The sequence below is a fragment of the Motacilla alba genome, chromosome 1 (genome assembly GCF_015832195.1).
Source record: "Motacilla alba alba isolate MOTALB_02 chromosome 1, Motacilla_alba_V1.0_pri, whole genome shotgun sequence".
In the NCBI taxonomy this organism is placed as follows: Eukaryota; Metazoa; Chordata; class Aves; order Passeriformes; family Motacillidae; genus Motacilla; species Motacilla alba.
This window is the reverse complement of record NC_052016.1, coordinates 38,787,510-38,809,071: the sequence shown is the minus strand read 5'-3', so window position 1 is coordinate 38,809,071 and position 21,562 is coordinate 38,787,510. Positions and strand designations below refer to the sequence as shown.

At 40.5% G+C, this 21,562-nt stretch overlaps 1 protein-coding gene across 4 annotated transcripts in view; it reads left to right on the top strand.

Annotated features, from left to right (window-relative positions):
• GUCY2F (guanylate cyclase 2F, retinal) overlaps nucleotides 1–21,041 on the top strand; it is a 57,697-nt gene extending 36,656 nt beyond the window's left edge. For 3 of the 4 annotated variants that reach the window (XM_038152000.1, XM_038152019.1, XM_038151991.1), the window contains exons 13-19: nucleotides 520–683; nucleotides 967–1,159; nucleotides 1,242–1,416; nucleotides 6,515–6,613; nucleotides 7,890–7,984; nucleotides 9,019–9,104; nucleotides 18,156–21,041. In XM_038152000.1, the coding sequence (XP_038007928.1) occupies nucleotides 520–683; nucleotides 967–1,159; nucleotides 1,242–1,416; nucleotides 6,515–6,613; nucleotides 7,890–7,984; nucleotides 9,019–9,104; nucleotides 18,156–18,282 (939 nt within the window). In that variant the 3' untranslated portion in view covers nucleotides 18,283–21,041. Of the gene's footprint in view, nucleotides 1–519; nucleotides 684–966; nucleotides 1,160–1,241; nucleotides 1,417–6,514; nucleotides 6,614–7,889; nucleotides 7,985–9,018; nucleotides 9,105–14,532; nucleotides 14,625–18,155 lie in introns of all 4 variants that reach the window. The other variant, XM_038152009.1, reaches the window with a different exon arrangement.
• Nucleotides 21,042–21,562: the final 521 nt, after the last annotated feature.

The following is a 21,562-nucleotide window of genomic DNA, read 5'->3' as shown; positions in this document are numbered from 1 at the left end:
GTCTGAGGTAGCCTCTAAAGCCACAAATTATCCAAAAGTTCCAGCAGCTCAACTTCAGGTCAGGAGGAGAAAACACAACTCAGTGAAGAACAGGTAATGGAGGTGGCAGTACACATGCATGTCAGTGTGCAAAGATGGATCCAAGTGCAGTAACATGTAAAAAAGTTTTAAGTGTTGCTAACACCCTGAACTTTATGTCTTTGAATGCAAAGTTTTGCAAGTTACCCTAAAGATTGTTCATGGGATAAATGGGGTTGCAAACCTGCAGCCTGACAAGACTCCTTAACAATGTACATGTTGACAACTACTGTAAGGTTGTGTTTCATCTAAATCACACTGATTGATGCAAATTCACCTTCTAATTCACCTTTTCCTTTATCTTTGAACTCTTGCCGTTGAAAAATCCAGTCTTTAGCATGACAGATCCAAAGAAATGTTTGCTTTTTGTTCCTTTCCAAACTCAGAGTGCTACAGTGATGTAAAGAGACAGAAAAATAACTCTCCAGTTTGATTTTCCAGTTCAAAACCATCAACAAAGGGAAAAAGACCAATATCATTGACTCAATGCTCAGGATGCTTGAGCAGTACTCAAGCAACCTGGAGGATTTAATCAGCGAGCGGACTGAAGAGCTAGAGGTTGAAAAACAGAAGACAGAAAAACTGCTGTCACAAATGCTTCCACCGTAAGTACTGGTACTTTAAGTGGTAAAAAATCCCCAGAAAACCAAACCAAAACCACCCCAAAACAAGCCCATATCTAGTCTGGACAACACCCTTCCCCAGAACATTGTAGATCTGACCATCAGTTTTGACAAACACCTTCAAGTCAAAGTAAGAAACTCTAGTCAATGCTGGTTACAGCCATAAAGTGGAAGATCTGAACACAGAAAACCAAGACTCTGAGCTCTTGAGCATGCACTAGAAAAGGGTTTGTTCCCTGCCATCTTTTTTGTGTTGCTATTTCAGCTCAGTGGCAGAAGCTCTCAAGACTGGTGGCACTGTGGAACCAGAGTATTTTGACCAGGTCACCATCTACTTCAGTGATATTGTGGGCTTCACATCCATTTCAGCCCTCAGTGAACCCATTGAAGTAGTTGACCTTCTGAATGACCTTTACTCTCTGTTCGATGCTGTTCTTGGAAACCATGATGTTTACAAGGTGAGAAGTAATTTTGTTCTGTGATCCCTTTCCATCTTTTTCAATTTCTATATTTATTTCTTAATGTGATGGCATTTGCTAGGTGGAGACAATTGGTGATGCCTACATGGTTGCCTCAGGGCTCCCAAAACGGAATGGAAACAAGCACGCAGCTGAAATAGCCAACATGTCCTTGGACATCCTCAGCTCTGTGGGAACATTCAAAATGAGGCACATGCCAGACATTCCCCTCAGGATACGAATTGGGCTGCACACAGGTAGGCAGCTGAACACCAGAGAGCTCCTTCTCAACTGCATTTCCAACTCTGAATGCTTTCTTCATGCCTCCCCTTCAAAAAACAAGACACTTTAAAATCTTCCACATCAACAAGGTGGTTAAAATGGAAAAAAAAAAACCAACAAAAACCCAGAGAGGGTTTGTGGAGGAAAGTGGCTTAGTATCATTTTAAGGAGAGATTTTGTATTCTGTCTCAGCCAGGAGCTACATCTGGCATGTTAATCACAAGGGTTTCATCATATGGATAGCTCTTTAATGTGCCATAGGACCTTCAGATGTGGGGTATCTTCAGAGGTGGGACATCAGTGATGTCTTTGCAACTCTGTTCTGAAATGAAAAAGCACAGAAACACTGGCATATAAAGTTAAAGCATAAAAATTTTGGAGATATTTATTACAGGTAGGATATTCTGGAAGAAAAATGTGATACTTCTCTTAAGAAGACATTACATTATAAAGAAAACATTATGTCTGATGTAGAAGTCATAATGTATTCAGTCAACAGAAAGGTTGTTTGTTTAAAATGAAAGGAGGAAGTTCCTTTTTTTTATATATATACATATATACACATATATATACATATATATACATACATACGCATATATATATATACACAAAATGTAATTAAACTCCAAAGTAAAACAAAAAAATTCCAAAACATTAGAACTACAGTTATATAGGCAAAAGTATTTTAAATGTAGGAAAATACACGTGCTTATTTAGTGAATCAGTATTTGTATAATATATATGAACCTCCATAATTTTATATATTTTTTAGACAACCATTATTAGATTTTTTTCCTAGCTGTTTGTCATCAGATTTCCTGCCTCTTCCTCTAAAGTACCGGGTGTTGCCCATTGTGGGAAGCCAAACAATGACTAAGAATGCCTAGGAGTCTGACCCAATAATATATGGGGTTTTATCCTTCTGCTTATCTGATAATATCCACACTTTTGGAGCTTTAGCATGCAAGCATTTTGCAGATGTCAATATCCTGGTCCCTGATGTACATGCTGGGAGACAGAAGCAGAGTAAAGGAAGTATCTCAGTCAGAATATCCAAAGAACAGAGCTGTGACTTTAGCAGAGTTAAAATCAATATTATGAATCCTAGACCTTATAAGATCCTCTTTTGGAGTTATCTCTAAAACACATCTCCCTACTGTTTTCTTTGAAGTTTGTGATTCTTCGTTGACCCTTCATAGAAGTGTAAAGCATTAAGAAATGATTGCAAGAGCACTGTGTGTTTTATACTCTGTCAGAAATTAGATGAGACTATGGCTGCAGATTGTCTTGCCCAGAGCAGAAGTCTCTGGAGCACCAGCAGCATATTTTCAACATGGAAAGAGAGGAATTTGCTGTGCAACATCTGCTGCTGCCTGTTGACAGCAGTTCTGCAATGGATCTCCCATGCAGTGGGCCAAAAAATACATCCCTAGGTGATGTCTACAGGGGGTAGTAACATTTTTTTTTTTGTTTTTATGAAATCTGGAAAGCAGAAATGCTATGAACTGTTGTATTGGGTGTGAGGGGAAGAGGGCGGAGGACTCTGCAGATCTTGTTTTGCACAGATCTGGCAGCATCATATTGTCATGGGAACAGCTGCAAACACATGTTCCAAAGCAAACCAGCTCTCTGAGCCACAGAGCTGACAGCTGAGTTTGGTTAACCCTAGACCTTGTTTCTCCTGAGAAAAGATGCATGAAGAGGTAATGATCAGCATCATGAAAGCCTTGGGGAAGCTCTTGGGGGAGAGGACAACTTGGCTGACACTTTCACTGTACTGGAAAGGATGGAGAAAGGGTGTGACCCCCAGTCACATACTTCAGCTACTCTCTGGAAACTGGTGCCAAGAAGAGCTCATGATGCCCTCTCAGAAAAAGCAGTAAATGCATTTTGGGCATAGGCATTTTGCCCATGCCTTTTCAACCCCAAGGGAAAGCTCCACCTCTGGGAACTTCTGATGGCCCATGCCCACGATCCGCTTGTGGCAATGTATAGGTAAGGCAAAGAGGACAAGACGACCAGTGCTTGGTATGCATTTTCTCCCCTACTTTAAACACATCCTGGAACCTTGGCTGTCCTCTCTTGGGTTCACTGCAGGTCCAGGATAACTCAGCTGACTCAGCTGTTTCCCCATTATCCATGCCTGGGCTGGAGCTGGACAGTCAACCAAAGCAGGGGTGAGAAGATAAGCTCTTCCACAGAGGCTGAAGATGATTTGTGTATCAGTCAGGCTCTCTGGCAGTCAGCCCTGCACTTTGATCTTGACTCAAACTCTGCAGCACTTTTGATGGTCTTTGCAGAGTCTTAGCCAGAGCGTCTCGTTAACTCGCCCTTGCAAACCCTGGCAAAGAGACACTTCAAAGCAAACCTATGAACCTTTGTAATTAAACAACTAGGCCATAATGTCCTCATCACAGGGTGCCTGGTTTCCTCTGAAACTTGTAACTGTAGGAGATTTACCATTGGAAGTTTTTCTTAGCCTTCTGCTGAAGCTGTTTGGAAAAGGGGGAACACACACAGGAGGTGAAGGCAGTGAGCAAATTAAGTCTTAGATGCTTCAAAACAGGGAATGTGTAATTTTGGGAATACTCATATGGTAGGATTGGTTTTGAGCTGAAAACCTTCTGCAATGGGACAGGCTTAAAAGCAGTATTCTGGAAAGATAACACCTTGCCCTGAAAATCTTGTCACTCCTATGTTGTGAGCTTTGTGCAGAAATGGCTGGGTAATTGCACCAACAGAGTAGGAAACCTGAATTCAGGCATCCACATGGAGGTGTTTCCAGGACTTTCAGGGAGTCTGCACTCATTTTGAGGACACATAAATGAACCCTGTAAAGCTGTTAATGGGCAGGAGTCGAAAAGCTCTTATGGCTCAATTGACCACACTGACTTGATCTCTACTGACTACAGTAGAAGCTCATCTGCCTTTATTTGTGCTTCTTAAAATGGAATCACAGAATCATAGCATAGTCTGAGTTGCAAGGGACCCATGAGGATCATGGAGTCCAACTCCTTAGTGAATGGCCCATACAGGGATCAACCCCATGACCCTGGTGTTCTTAGCACCATGCTCTAACCGATGGAGAACACATCCTCCTCAGTGAGGGCTGTTTTTTCAACAGGAGCCACCTTTTTGTGTCCTTGCACCACCAGTTACAGAAGGCGCTTTGGTCCTTAGTGAGATTTGGGACTGCTGCTGTCATGTTATCACCACAAAAAGAAGAGAGGCAGTGTTTTGTGAGAAAGTGTTTTCTCAGGGAAGCCTCTTACTGAAGCACGAACAAGAAGTCTCCAACAAGACCATTTTTTGTGTATATGTCAACATTAGCATGCACACAATAAAAACCAGTTAGGGAATCATAAGGTCCTTGGCTGAGACTATCAACAGTGCCTTTACAGTTGTGTATAGGAGTGCCTATAGATGAAAACCCGAATTAAACTTCCTCTAGTGGATATAATTCCTCTCCTGAAAAGCTTGAAACAAATTAGAGTGTAGTGATAAGGATGGGAATTAACTCGTAGGAGATTGTGAGGAACAGTGTTTTGTCTGAGGTACACTGACAGTTGAAAAGAAACCCCTTTAAATCAGGTTTTCATGATACCCAGCAGTCTCTGCCTGCTGTGTTTTATCCAGTTTGATCCATGCTGCTCAAGTTCTTGCAGTATTTTTTGTATGAACCATTCTTCCTCTCTCTTTTTTTAAAGTCTTTTACCAAGCAGTGATTCATCAGGCAGGAGTCAATATCTCCCTTACCTCTGAGTTTACATCCTCATGAAGTATTTTAAAATCTGGCAACTTTGGGCAGCAACAACTTTTCAGAGGTCACAGCAAGAGGGGTTCTTGTGAACTTCCCCATAGCTTTCAGCAAAGGAGTTTTACTATCCTTAAGATAGATCTGAAAACTACATAAAGGATCAATATTTTTAAATAATGCTAAAATCAGCATAAAATTGCACTGTACAAGACTAAGTGATCACTTCTAAATTAGGCCACAATTGCTACTATTTATATTATTACTGTTTTAAACCCAACATTTTAACCTATAACCTTTTTATATTATGAAAACCCTAATCTATAGCATCATTTCAGGTACTGTTGATGATGTACAATGTTCACATCTCTTGTAATCTTGCACAGGAAAAGATTTCCTAGATATCAGTTGTACTAAATCTTGACTCAGAAGGATTGTGACATTGAAAAGGCAGGCAAAGCCTGGAAAGGCATATGTCATAAATGCCTCTGATGGAAAATGCAGAGAGTCCTGCCTTTTGTCTGCAGGAAGCCCCACACCTTATCACATTGCTTTTTATTTTTGCACTTATTTTGCAGGCCTGATATTTTCTATTGTAGGCAATGAAATTTAGCACCTCCTCTTTCAGAGTACAGTCTAAACATTAACTAAGCCAAATGCCCCAGATGAAAATTGTCTGTGCTGTTTGGCTTCCACACATTTTATCTCCCAGTCTGTGCATGATCATGTGGATCCTCCACACATACCTCTCCCTGACGACTTGGCAATGATTCTTTGGAAGCTACTTAGGAAGTGAATACATCTTGTATAGAGAATGAGAAAGAGGGAAAAAAGAAGTCTTGGCTAGACAGGCCATCTAACAGTGTCTTCTTTTCCAAGGAGGGGACACAGGGTGGTCCAGAGTGCTGCCAGCACCTCTGGACTCCCAAGGCTGATTTTTAATCCTGTTTCAGCAGGTTAGAGGGTATGTCATAATCCAAATTTTAGTTTTCTCACATGGAAAAAGACCTTTTTAAAATGAGGTTATGTTTGTCCCTGAGTTTCCATGAACTCTGAACAATTTCTCCCAGATGCTGGTGAACCAAGGGCCTACCACACACGACCTTTCTCAGACATGAAACGCCAGCATGAAATTCAGAGCAATGCTTAACTTTTGACTCTTTGTAGCAAGCACCAAGGCCAAAGAGATCTTTAGAAAACCTTCTTCTGTATTGCCAATAGGTTTTTTGAGTATCAGAGGAGAAGATGAGATTTTTTTGTCAGTGAACCTCTGGATTTATGCAGGACCATCCAGGTAACGCAGCTGATGTGTCTTTCAGGGCCTTGCGTGGCAGGCGTGGTGGGGCTGACCATGCCGCGGTACTGCCTCTTTGGGGACACGGTGAACACGGCATCAAGAATGGAGTCCACGGGCCTGCGTGAGTATTTGGGACAGTCAAAGAAAGGGGGAAGTCAAATGACAGAATTCAAAGCAGCCTGAAGGAGAGGGCACCAGTTTTGCCATTGCAGGTCAGCCTTTAGGACCCTGCCTTCCAGCTGCAGTTCTCTGACTCGAATCCCATCAACCAAAATCAACATGAATCTTGTCCTATTTTCCTCCAACATGGTTTGGATCTTGCTTTCAGTCACCTTAATTCAGAGCTGTTCTTGCACAGTAAAATGCATTTGCCTTTCATGACCAGTACAAAGCAAGGGTTGAAGCACAGGTGGGCACTGCTTCCATCATACCCATGGTCATAGAAAGTCCCACTGAGACTGGAGACAGCAGGAGCACTGCAGGTATAAGAACATTGTTACACATTAATAGAAATGCATATAGATAAATAGGCAAATTGTAGGTTAGTGTGTCAGGAAATGTAGCTTATAGCTGTGTGATCTTCCTCTACGTATTCAAATGGATGGTTTTCTTTCTTATTATTATGGAAAAAAATTAATCATCTCATATTCCCTCCTTCAAAGGGGAAGGCAATGTGATTGACAAAACTGAAATAAAAGCTCAACCCAAAAAAACTACTTTGGGGGAAATGTTTTAGAAATATTTCCTGTCTTGTTCACACAAACAGAACAATAAAAAATTTCAGTGAGTTCCAGCAGTGGCTGTAAAAAAATCTGGGGAAGATGGGAATTCAGTAAAATTCTCCACCTTTGCCCTTTTTGTTCACAGACTAAATGGCAGCTCTGGGTGGAATAAATTACTAAAAATCCAGACATATCTACATTCATAGCCACATTTTCTTTATGTTCCCTTGCAAACTCCATCTCTCTGCTCTTCATCCAGCTTTCAAATTATGTTGGATGTCTGGAGCAGAACAGTTGGCTACTTTTCATTTCTTTCTCATTCCCTAGTTATACTGTGGCAATAGATATAACAGAAATCTAGCTGACAATGTTATGGAAAACCACTTACCATCTTTATGAAGAGATGGACTTCTACACTGAGTTTGTTTGGTATCCTTCTCCAGGAAGCCCCCAGTGTAGATCTCCTCTCCCCCTGTGCTCTTTACAGCCCTGCCTGGAAGAATCCATCAGTCAGCATTAAACTCTACGTAGGCGAGCACCACACACCTACACCAGCCACATACCTGCATTGGACAGTGCTGCTTTGGAGCCCTTTTCCTTGTCAGGATGAAGCAGTGGGGAATTCACAGCGTGCGTGCAGTACAATGATCCAGCTGCTTTGCTTTCTGTTCCCAGCTTACAGAATTCATGTCAGCCAAAGTACAGTGGATATACTTCGGAATCTGAATGAAGGCTATGAAATCATACCCAGGGGAAAAACAGAACTGAGGGTAAGAAGGCCAGGGCTGTGTGAAGCATTCCACAGGGGAGTCATCTTGCTCGAGGAATTTTCATATTATTATCTTTTTTTGGCCTTCATACACTAGTCTTCAGCTGAATCCTTCCAAAATTGTCCCTTTCATTTGTTTCAATACATTAGGTAGTTATTGAAGGACTGTGGGATCAAGCAGTCAGCTGTCTGTGCTGGATATAAGTATTTATATAGTAGACTATTTAGTCCACCCTTGACAGAAACTGCTACTTTTCAGTGTCCAAACAAGGCAGTGCTAAATAATAATAAACATCATTTCTACCCTTACATAGTCAATAGACTAAAGTAGGAGCTTTTCTTGCCTTAAATACGTAGAATAAAATGTCTGAATATGGCCCCCCAACAATCTTGCAGGACAAGCGGAATCATTCAAGTTCATATGTCTGCAAGCGGAGATCTGGGGTAAATAGTCCAGGTTTAGCCAATGGAAAGAAACCTTTACATAGTTAGTGGGGATAAATTTGCATTTCAGAAAATTATAAGCCTGAAGTACTTTCAGGATCTAATTTATGTGAAGATGATTGTTGGTTTTCCTCCCTTTCTTCAGTCAAAGGTGATTGACTCTCAAATAGGTTCATCAGATGCATCACACCTTACAAGCTAAACCATCTGTGGTGGGAGAGGAAGTTATTATTCTGATACCCAGTTCAGAATGAGTTGTAAAACCTCTCAATTAATAATGCTAGTGCTGCTAAATAAGATGATTAGTGATCCTGTAGTTTCCAATTTCTGTTCAGCTGTGTAGTTCCAATGACCCAGATCAATGAGGGTAATTTGTAAATGACAGATGGAACAAGGATAATGAACATCCTCTTTCAGGAAAGTGAAACTCAAATAATCCCTGAGCTATTCTGAAGGACAGACCAAGATTTCCAGGAATGGTCTGTCTCTGGATATGTATGAAGCCAGAGAAACCTAGAGAGAAAAATTACATATCAATCAGAGGGCAGTCAGAAAGCTGCTTTTTTATTTGGATTTTTTATTTTATTTTAGGGTAAAGGAGTAGAAGAAACGTATTGGCTGGTTGGGAAAAAAGGCTTCCAGAAGCCCTTACCTAAACCTCCTGAAATAAAGCCAGGGTAAGTGTGACTCTGTCATTGTCCAAGACATTCATTAAAACATCTCTTTTGGAGTTCACAGGCTGAATATCTGTCTGTCCATGTTATCTGTTTGCAAAATCTATATCCTGTTCCTTTGGTGGCTTACATGTTCAGGCATAGTACTAGGACTCAGAAGGGATGCGATTCCTTCAGCACCTCTCCTTATTCACAGTTTCCAAGAAGTGACATGGAAACTTCCTGCTTCTTCCCTATAATCACTTGGAGACTGAACACTGAGGAGTTCCTCCTTGAATCTCCTTCCTGCTCTGTGTGCTTATAGGAGATACATGGGTAGGGACACTTTCAGGTCTCTGGTGTCATCAGTGTATGGGAGACACTCAAGATTTTTCTCCCCTTCCATCAAATTCCTGGTGAAAACATCAGCCTCATTCAAAGTATAAACACATAAACACCTTTCATTCTAACAGAAGAATAAGAAAGCTTTGTGTTCCAAATTTATGGCAATGTTCTGTAATTGGAGATTTAATGATGCTGCCTTCATTAAGTGATTTTCTAGCTTTGCAATGCCTGGCTTCACAAACAGAGTACTCCCTGCTCAGTTGTCACCTGCTGTATGCCTGGAAAGGATGTTGTAGTCAGGACATAAAAACCAGGAGTCGGATTTGTTTGACAAGAACAGCATGGTCACCCACATTAAAAGCAGTCAGCCTTGACTCCCTTTATAGACAATACAGAGAAATACTTGCTAAGGTGTCTGATTCAATTTGCCCTTGCAAGATGCCTGTTTTGTTGAGGTCCTAAAGTACCTACTTCAGAGATCAGTGTCTGCCAGCAAACAAGGTCTGTTTTAATGTAGTTCTGACTTCTCCTGATCAATATTGTTCTACATATGGCCCTATTCCCTCTTAGTAAATAAAACAATTTCCCCATTTCCCCACATACTCAGGGTCAGAGGATCTTGCACATCCATGTGTAACCTATGAAGAGTCCACCCTTAACACTGCAGAGACAGAGGTGATCTACTCTTGTCCCAAGGCCCAAATATTCCTTCTTCTTTTGCAGTATCTCTGTCCCCACAGGTCACACAGCAGTTGAGCGATTTTGACAGTAATCAGAGGAAAAAAGTAAAGTTACACAAAACCGTATTTGTCCTAGTGAGGGGGCAAAATGAAAGTTATACTCCATAGGCCAAATGTCAAGTTACAGAAAGAAGTAACTGGATGTTGAAGCAGAGCAAATATTTGGAGAACTGCCTCACGCATAGGCTGTGCTGTTACCAGATACGTATCAGACATTATGTCCTGCTTTCCAGCCTTATCTTGATGATTCATGTTTTGGCACAAAATCAAGAGGCTGGAAGTTTTTCTCTCTAGTTGGCCAATATGGTCGTTTCAAGTCACTGCCTCATATAATTCCATAGGGATTATTGCAGCCTTACTTGTAGGCTTTTGAGCTGAAGAAAGAAATACTGAATAAATTCCTCTTCTACTGATTTTTTTTTTCACTCTGTCCTGAAGCAACTTATCTTCTCTTGGGTATTTCCTTCTCGACAGCATGAGGTCTATGAGCACTTGTTTTTATCTCTTGCTTTATATTGTGACTTGAGTAGCCTAAACATCTACAGCTGGGCAGTTGTGGTGGCCATGCTCAGAGGTGTTTCCTCCTAAGTGAAGGTTGGTACATCGTGCTTGGTCTTCTATCCATGCTATGGAATTGCAAATCTGTGGGCCATGGATTTAAGGGTCAGATCCTATGGATGGAAGTTTTAAATTACTATTCAGAGGATAAGTCCTTCTTTCTTGGTCTGGTCAAATCTGTTTTATCTGATTTTCATGGGAATTTTGGGTTAAGTTTGCATGACACAGAACAGTGCAGGACAGTTCTATAGCCTCTCTAGACCTTCCCTTGCTTCAAGGCAGATTTCTACACATACACCTGGTACTGCCACAGGAAATAATGGCAGACTGGGCATAGAGAAGGTGTTACAAAGTTAAGAGACACCAAAGCCAAGCATGCCAAGCAGTCAAGCAGCAGACTGCCTGTAGGATAGACATTCTTTTGAGATTTCAGTCAGATAGGTTTAAAGGAAGGCTGTGAAATTTTTTTGAGGATACACCAGGTGACTATCTGGGGGACTGAATTATCAGACAAGGAAAAAGCACAAAGTTGCAAATATATAAACATGGGATATTTGAAGTTGGCATCCTGTGATGCTTTGGGAGAGGCAGCATCTTTTCAACTCCAGTGGAGCACTCATCATGTCCAAAAAAGCAGAAAGGATAAGAGGTTATACAAAACTACCAGACACAATAGCATTTTGCAGAGCACTGAAAAACTAAGACTAGGAAAAATTCAATGGCTATTGAAATTCAGAAAGGAAAAAAACCCAACCAACCAACCAAATAAAAAAAATCAAACACAAACCAGAGCAAAACCTAGAGCTAGGCTGATTTTCATTTGCCATTCCAAGGAGATGAGTGACATTCTTGGTCTTCTGAATTTCCTACTTTTACCATCCTAGTTCAGAAATTCTTTTCTCTGGTACTGAATACAGTGTTTGAAAGCATCAGAAGTCCTCTATTCCAGCAGGTAGTTTTATTCAGAAACTTTCCCTTTAAATTATTTATGGAAAGTTAACTGGAGGGAAAAAATTAATACAATTCAGCAAAGATACATATTGTCGATCCTCTCAAAGGCTTTTAACCATTAACCCAGTGCCTAGGTAAAGAGCATATGAGAGTTTGTGATTTTTGACATAAACCCAAATCCCTTGCCTTATATGAATTCATTAAGTCTTAAGTCCAGAAGGGTTGATAGGTCTTCTAGCCCACTACCACTGACAGTGATAAGTGCAACCTGATGTGCGACATCACTGAACACTGAAGATGCAGCCAGGAATAGGTGAGAGTTTTGGCGCCCTCTCATCCTCACATGCATGAGGATCAGCCCTGGAGGAAGCACGGAAATCCTTGTCTGAAGATAAATCCTTGTCTGAGAGAAGCAGTGAAGGATGCTCAAAGAATCCATCTCCCAACCCCAAGTGAGAAACATCTCCTTATGAGCCAGGAAAAAGACACTCATTAGGACAAAATGTTTTTTTCTTCTGCCCAGTACAAGGTTGTCATTGCTTTGTCTGTGTTGGAGCACCCTCGTAGGATGGAACTGTAGAGAGTCTCTCGTGTTGCTGTTGCTGCTGATGTGTCTTTCTGAGGAGAAAAGTGAAAGCATTTCCACTTAGGCTCCTATCTGAAGTCTGTCAAATGCGCTTTTAAATCAGAACTAAAAGAGCTTGTGGACCAAACAGCAGTGAAAAACTCTTGTTGTCCTCCCATAGTTGGAATTATACAACAGCATAAAAATATTTCCTAAATAAATTTTATATAACATTTAACAAGAGCTATTCAAGGAAATCAAAGCATCCTCTGTCTCGTAGGCTTGATCATGCAATGTCAGGACAGACGCATTTTGTGTCACACTCAATCCCTTCTTTTCAAACTATTTTTGACCACCTAACACAACAGCAAAATGAAGACAAAGAAGTATTCTGATCATGGCTGTGGCATAATGACAATGAGAAAGAAGACTTTTTCTCTGAAATCTGATGGAGGATGAGAAAGGGAATGAAAGTTGGTGACTCATCTCCCTTTCAACAAGACTGTTTGACTTATGATGTGATTGCACCAGCTTTTATATTTAAACAAGCTCTTCCTGAGCATGCTGAAGTTTCTGGGAGAATTGACTGGAATATTACAGAATTTGTGCTAATAGCAAGAAACCCTAAATGCACTGTTCAGAAAGGAAGCAAAGTCAGAACTTCACAGATTTTCTCCTGCTGGTTTTGCAAACAAGGTGATGGGAAGAGAAGGCCTTGGAAAAATAACAGCTGTCTCCAAAAAGAGGGGTTTTGCCTGACGCTGGGATGGATAATGCCGAACCAGACCTCTCCAGTTGGTCAAACATTTGTGAGTTCAGGAGATGTGCAGGCTCTGTTTACACTGGATCTTTCTTTTTGCTGTTGTGCAGTGGTTGGAAGTCAAGTCACTGCCAAACAGTTATTTGATACTTGTGTGAGCAGTGTCTGGAGGTGGACCTCAGGCAGTCTAACACCGTGCTTCATCACCAAATACCCTGGTCAGGCCTTCACCTTCTGTGGGTCACAAGCTGCTGCACTGTTGTGCAGACACAGGCAGCAACCTCCTCCACCCCCCTGTGGTTGAAGTCCTGCTGGGTGGACTCAAAAACCAAACCCCTGATGCTCACCCATGTGTGCCTGAATTTTGTTACTGCTTCCATAGAGGATCTGAATACAAAGATTTCTTTTCTCCCTACAACAGGCAGGATTTAATCTTATTAAAAGTTATTTACCTCCATCTGATCTGGTCACCTTGCACGTCTTTTGAGAGTCAGTGCAGAGAAACAGACATTTCTCGGTGTTGATCTTCTTCTGCTTTGGGTTTAACTCCTGCTGTGGTCCAGCAGCACCACCTTCCCTCCACTGGCTCACAGTAGAACCCAAGATATTTGGCTAAGATGGAGACATCTCTATTGCAGATAAAAAAATACCAAGGAGCTAAATCTCACCTGAGTTGTAGATTCCCAGAAGAAGTCATTCGTCATTGAACCCATCAGGATTATATCCTCCTGGCTTCCCTGTCCTTGGTACCCAGCCCTAAAGGTACCATCATTCTTGAGGAAGTTTATAAACAAGGGTTTATAAACAATTTCTAAAAAGAGTAAACATGTTCCCAGAGATAAGAATTTAGATAAGGCATGGGAGGACAACTTGCCTGGGCATTTCCATTTGTAGAGCAGAACTGGCCAAAGACCTGAAACTTCACTCTAATCTCCCTCAGGAAAGGCTGTTAAAATTGTTTTCAGCATTCAGAGACAAGTGACTTCCTCTAGGGACTGTTAAATAGGATTTCCACCAGGAAATATGCCTACAGCTTAGTGAGCTGAGAGCTTCTGAAGGAAACATCCCTGGAAGACCAAAAGGCACTGAAGCAGGAAATAAACTAACAAAATGCAAGGTCTTCACTGCTGTTTTGTTCTGTTCCTCCCTTTAATGAATGTGAGCAAGGATCAGTGGAATAATGGAATCATTCTCCCAGGATTCATCTTATTAAATTGATTCTGTAAACAGCCTTGATAAAGATATAGTTCATACTCCTCAATCAACAAAGTCATTCATCTTGTCCTGGCAGAAGTGTCTAAGAGGGCCAAGAGCCCTCTAGACACTTAAAATTTAATTAGCTGACCTCATCCTTTGCAGTAAGTTGAGTGGTACAAGAGAAGAATTAATAAGGCCAGAACCAGGACCCATATTTGTTTTTCTTTCTCTCAGCAGAAGACACTTACCTTTCCTTTAGTCTCCATTACAGTCTGTTCTGTATTTCAGATTAAACTGTACTGGTTCTTTCTCTAATGGCCTACCTGTTCACTGCAGGTATAGAGCTCATGGGTTACTCCCAGAAGAAATTGCAGAGCTCAAAAGGAGGAAAACTGAAAAACTCCTTGGCAAAAGAGCCTAGATCTGAGGTAGTAGCTGTAGGACAGTCCCCATGTCGCTCTGCTATTTAGTGTCTGCTTGTGTGTTGTTTGTCTGCATTTTACTGGTTTTAGTGTCATTTCTTCCCTCTTTCCTTCTATTTTTCTCCTTTTTAATTTCTTTAATATGTGTTATTATTCTAACATGTCTCTTTCAAGGGGTGCTTGGAACAGCAACAAAGCTGTAGCCTTGTTGGGTGATTTCCTAGTGAATTTATAACCTAGTACCCTACTAATTCCTGAAGGACATAGAGCATTACTAGGTTTATCTGCCCTGTATTATCAATCCACTCTAGGCTGATGTTCATGGTGCCAGAAAGAGCCCAGTACATGGTAAACACAGACATAAAACTGGAGTTCAAGCCTGGAAAAATCCACATTGCTTACTGTTGTTTTTGTAATGTATATCTCCTGCCTAGTGTAATTCCATACCTCGTGACAGTAACAGGATGCAGCTTTGATATTCATAATTATGATACTGATGGGTACAAGAGATAATGGATTTATGGTTTGGGTGGAATTTGGAAGTCACATGAAATATGACAGCCTGACCTGATCAAGTAGGTGTTATCAGAGCTAGGCTGGCATAGACACATGCACAGCCACACTTGCACAAATGTGATGTCCTCTGAAAATGATGTATGAGCTGGGATTTTTGATAGTATCTCTAAAAACAGCAGTAATGCTTCTGCTCAAATCCTCTGGACTAGTGTGCATTTCATTTCCATTCCTCTAACAAAGGAGGGTGGATGAAAGCTCAGAGTACCTAGATATAGACAGGTTACAAACCTCTAAGACACACCATATCAGGCTGATAGATTGCTATGAAGACTTAAGTTCCATCCAATTTTCTCACAAGGATAAAACCCAGCAGGTAACTGTTGGCTGTGTTCCTTCTTCCCAAACACATCTTTTAAAGATTCAGGGTGTGTTACCTGGCTGCTTTATCTGTCTTAACTGATATTTAAATTTTTGTTTGACGTTCTCCCTATCAAGGACCTATGGGCAGAAAATCCTCATTAAAAAAAAACAAAAACAAACAAACTATTTGAATATGGAACACAATCTGAAGAGACCTGCATAAGCACTACCATATATGAACACCCACTACTAAATACAAGTTCTTTAGTTTACACCTGAGAGTACCAGCTAATCCTCCAAGGTCAGAGAGACAAAGAGGATCTCACACTTGGGTTAGCCCTGCTTGAAAAAACCTGCACATATACTGGTATATAAGTATTTAGTACGTCTATAACCCACTGACACAGACTTCCACACTGAAGCAGGCTGAGCAGTAACATATATTATGGAGAACAGAAGATCCTCATTAGGCAATTTGGCTTAATCCATTGGAAATAGCAGAAAAATCAATAAGACATTCATACCTGGATCTTTTAAATGGCCCTAGTTCAATCCTTCTTGTGTGCAGAAAGCTTTCAATGGAGGCAATTAAGTCCTCAACAGCCACTTATTCCCACATTCCTGCTTGGTGGTTTAGTGATGTTTCCTGCTAATCTATCTTAGAGGCTTCTGATGAAAAGGACTATGCTGCCAATAAACTTGTTTTTCCTTGATGGAAATAAAGGAACATTATGCAAGGATCTCAGATGTAGTGATCTATGGTCCATTCACCCAATTTATGGTCCTTTTAGTCCAGGACCCTAAAATGCTGAGTTCCACAGGGTTCTTGCTACAGTATAATAGGGATCCCTGTCTTGGAGAAATTAGGTATTTTGGAGTATTCATCTAGCCTGGAGTCTAGAGGAAGGTCAGACTCTGCTTCTCCTGCTCAGGAGTCAATCATTTAACCTTGAAAGGGTGGCTGTGGACTCTGCTGTCCTTGGCGTATTCTTGATTTCAAAGAGAAGTGATGGTTCTGGCTGGATCTTGATAAAAACACTCAGAAAAACATGAGTAACAATGGAGTGCACCTCCAGTTACCTGAAGATAAACCTCTGGGCTATATCATTAGTGACCCTTATCTTCTGTCCTGTGGTGGGGTCTGTGACCTTAACATGGACCTTCTAACCCACTCAAGCAAGTGGGATTCCGCCCAGAACACCATGGCTGTCACAGACACTTGTGTAAGGCTGGTAGACTAAACAACAGCTGAAGACTATGTAGGATAAACCATGGCATAAAATGCTCCTGGACAATATCCTCAGGCAGATGAATCCACAGCATCTTACAATACTTTTGAAAAGGAGAAAGGGATTTCTCTCTCTAACTTCAGAACATAACAGAGAACTGTGTCATGGAGAGGTCAGTGACTCCCTAGGATCCATTGATAGGTCTCAGTTTGTGGATGAGACTTAGACCCCATGCAAGTCAGTCAGAATTCATTGTGGAGTTCTCAGGGGTGAGATTTCACCCTGTCATTGGCAGTGGCTGTATTTGTATGGGATGCATTGTATGTGAATCTTAGTGCAATCTGTACTGCTCTCTGCTGACTTCTAGATGTGTAAGCATACAGGTGGTGTATCCTGCACGGACAAAAGCACCAGCCTGGGATAACCCGAAAGTACTGAGATCAACTTTTTTTCTTTTTCTTTTTTTTTTCTTTTTTTTTTTTCTTTTTTAGTTTTGTTGTTGTTTGTTTGGTTTTGTTTTGTTTTGTTTTCTGTTCCTCAAGGATTTGCATTCTTACCCCTCATCCTATGAACTCTGCTTAGTGATAGGAGATCCCTTGCCATTCTTTCTGGTTCAGGAAATACCCGAAAAATTGCAGCTTGCTGGCCAAACCATTGGCTCGCAAGGTGCAGCTGACCAGTAGATAAGATCATATAATCATAGGATAGCTTGGGTTGGATGGGGCATTTCAAGGTCCTTTAGTCCAATCCCCCTTGCAATAAGCATCCTCGTCATAAATTTTCTTCCTTATATCTGGCCTAAATCTATCCTGTTTTAGTTTAAAAACATTACCCTGTGTATTATCTCTACAGGATAGTAGTTTATTCCTGTAGTTGGTTTTCAACATACATTTCTATTCTAAAGTAATTGCACATTCATTGCACACAATGATGCTGTGTACAGTTTAAACCATACATTTATGTAAATATACAACTATTTATTAGCTACTTCTTTCTAATCTTTATATAATAGCAATGGTGTTATTAGTAGGGGTTAGCATTTAGCTCTTTTTGGTTTAACACAGTTGGAATGATATTTTCTTCTATTATACACAGTAAATCTTATTCCATATGATGCTTTATCCATGACAGGGTAGTTGTAGGTTTCAGACTGTCCTAAAGTTCTGCCATTTGCTTATATTTTAGCCTCTTACAAGTCCTTGATGTTTATTTAGTCTCTGAGAACTCCATTATGTTATAATGAATTTGCACCCACCAACAGATGGTGACCCAGAACCTGGGCTTGATGAACTCTTGAAGTATTGCAGCAAAAGATCCACTTCAACTCCACCATTTAACATTTCTGCTTTGGCTGACACAAAATGATGCTAAATGAAAAGTCATGCCTTGGTGAGCAGAGTTGCTAACTCCTCTTTGCTTTTCTGTTTCACAGCCATAACTGGCCAGATGTGCTGACCAGGAAATTGAAATCTGTCCTGAGAGACACAAAGAGGACACTAAGAAAGCAAAGAACTGGGAAGCATGAAGGAGAAATAAGTTTTGGAGAGGATGAAATCTGAGGAGAACATGACAAAGAACTAGTAAGATCAGGAGGGACACCTTGGAGCCAATCCAACAGTCTCCATTTAGTTCCCAGCTGGCCCAAAGCAGTATAATTTATGAAGCCTCTTAGATCTTGCAGAGGGTGAATCTGAGCAGGCAGATGAATCCTGCCCATCATCTCTTGTGAAATTGGGCACCATGTCAAAGCTGTATATGTGTGTGGTTTTGGGAGGGGCGCACTGGGGAGGAAAGGGTGGTAATGATGTGTAGTAATGATGGTGATGGTGGTAATGAGGGTGATGATGATGGTAGTTCCTGCTCTTCTTGAGCAACTGTCACAAAGATGAACTCAAAGAATATTTTAGCTAGGTCTGCATGGCAGCACTAAAAAGTCCAGGTGCCACTGGGCCTGGATGCAAACAATAATGCCAAGTGCTAAAATGGTTCAACTGTTTTACATTAAGTAGTTGTTTTCCTGTTGTTATTGTGGGAAGGTCTAGTTTCATGAAAATGAGTGCAATTGAGAAAAAAATGTTTTGGACAACAACAAAGAATATTTTTACTCCCCCACAGAAATTTTGAATCAAAATGTTCTGCTCCTGTATGTCAACTTAAGCTGAAATATTTTCTTTCCAATTGACATTTCAGCTGCAAATGCCAATTTAATGCTATTTTCAAAATGAAATAACAGTTCTGAATTGAAACAGTTTGGTATGAATCAATATTTGTTTCAAATGCCAAAATGAGATTCTGCTCAAAATGTCAAAATATGTCATATTCCCAAATCCCGATCTAAATTTCAAGAACTCTCTTTTTTTGCTTTATACACACATATATAAAGGATATCTCAAACATGTTATGCTTTTCATCCCAAAGCTGCATAAAAATGGAATGCCAAGATATTGCAAAACTGAGATACAGTTCCATTAGCTGAGTAGTACTAATAAAATAGGAACTTTTTTCCTGCAAAAGTGGGGCTGAGGGAATGAAGAAAACATCATTAAAGCAGTGCAAAGTCTAAAACCCATCACTCTTTTCCTTTCCAATCTCCAAGTGATCTCTAAGGCACTTGTCTATAAAGTAAGTCTCCCTGTAGGTAAAAGGTTTTCTGTAAAGGGTCAACATTTGGCCTGTAGGCACTTCCACCAGAGCACACTTCCTCAAATCAAATATTTTGGTGTTGGGCCCTTCTTCTTCCAAGTTTTTTACTGCTGTTCAACATCTGGCTTCTAACAACCTTCTGGGAATTGTTCTCTCTTCTGCAATGCTGAAGAGAAGAGCGGGTATGGTAATGTAATCAATATTGCCACCAGAATGTGTTAACTGAGAACACTGAGACCTTTCTCAAGTTCAATTTGAACTCTTCTCATCAGACCAAGCAAAACAGATTTTTACCATTCAGATAATAAATAAGAATCAACAAACACTTGGCAAAATTTCATTAGATATTGAAAATATCATTATGAAACAAAGTGAGTCTGACTTCACAGAGTTAAGGAACACAGTATTTTCACAACTAATTCACCGTATCAAGTATAAAACATGCACCGTCAAAGAACTGTTTGAAGTATAAACATCTAAAAAGCAAAAACAGAAGGGAAATTCATTAATGCTCTTTAATAATGAGCTTTTAGTCTGTGGCACCTGGTTTTGTAAAAGAAGCTTTTGCTTTTTTAATGGTGAGTTAATATTCCATGTGGGAGAAGTTGGCCCTTGAAGGTCGTCTGTCAAAAAGGCTCATACAACCCTCAAGCTGTCAAACGGGGATTAGGAAAGCCTTCACTTTCTGCCCTGTGCTTGCCTTCTGCTTGAAAATTCATACAGAAAAAAAGCCCTATGGAAGAGACACGGGGCAGGTAATTCTGACACAATACACCTCAAAGTGCATTTCCAGAGAGGAATGTTAGCTGGATTGGTCTGTGCAAACATGGGTTTAAAATCAAACAACTTCCGCATAATTCCTGTCTTTTCCATTATTTTCCCATATGAAAAAACCCATCTATCATTGCTGTCCTGTTACATAGCAGGGTGGGTCATATCAATCTGAATTTTCCATGAAAATGATTGAAACATGATTTCAACCCACACTTCTGCATACAGTTTTGAATTGTTTCTTCAGCGTGTAGTCTTCTAAAATAAACAACATTCTTTGAATTCTTTTTAAAAATTAAGATAGGAAATCTGTGGGAAAGGGTAGCAGAGAAGCAAAGTTCTAGTAACTGACGACTTTAGTAATCCCAGGGTAATTCATTATTATCTTTGAAGTCAGTGGTAAATTTTCCTCTTAATTTCAACAGGAAGACAACAAGGGCTCATCCCTGAGTGTGATTACCTCTACTGTTAGAAATATAAAAACCATATTTATATTTTCCTGGTATTGTTCTGTTTAGATAGATTTAAGTTCACTTATGAGATTTCTTTCCATACTGTATCTTTGTTTATTATTATTACTTTGCTCCTAAAACTAGTGTTAGAATGTTGTAATGAGGAAGATGTGGGCTGGAAGCAGCAAATGGAAATTTTTGTTACTCCACATCAGACTTCTCGTGTGATTGTGGACAAGGCACTTGGGTTCTTGGATAGGGAAGAACACATTTTAGTAACCATTATCAACAAGAACTTACCATATGATTGCTTGAAGTTTTACCACTAATGTTATGGAGTGAATTTTAATGTAATCATGCAAAGCCACTGAAAGCTGTAGATGTATTTTTAGCAGTCAATTTATAGCATATGACAATAAAGCTCCTTGAAGACCTATCCCTCCACCTGAAAATCTCATCCTAGTTTGTGTATTTACCTTCAGCTGACTTGGCTTAGTTTTCATCTCCCTGTGAAGATAAGGCACCTATGGAGACCCCTTTTCACATGTTCCCTGAATTATACAGTAACTAAAAGCAGGTCTCAAGATACACAAGCCAGTGGCAGGACAGTCAGGCAGAGAAGGTGTGAGATGCGCAAAATCCAAGGAAGATACGGAGCAGCTACAGCATGGATGAGTGCCCAAACAACTACAATGTCCCAAGTCTGGGAAAATTTCCCATGACAGGGCATGTTAATGTGAGGAAGGGTCAATACCACTCCCCACAGCACATTTCTTATTAAAAAATGCGAAGATGCTCCTCTGGGGTTTGGAAATACAGCCATGTGAATGCAGGAGTAGAGTTGAGGGTAAGTAATCCCGGGATAACTCTATGATTCTATTATTTCATCCTCACACCAGCAATGAATTTGTCAAATAGATGCATGAGAGGAATCACATCAGCTGTCTCCTTTAAATCCACACAATGGACATGG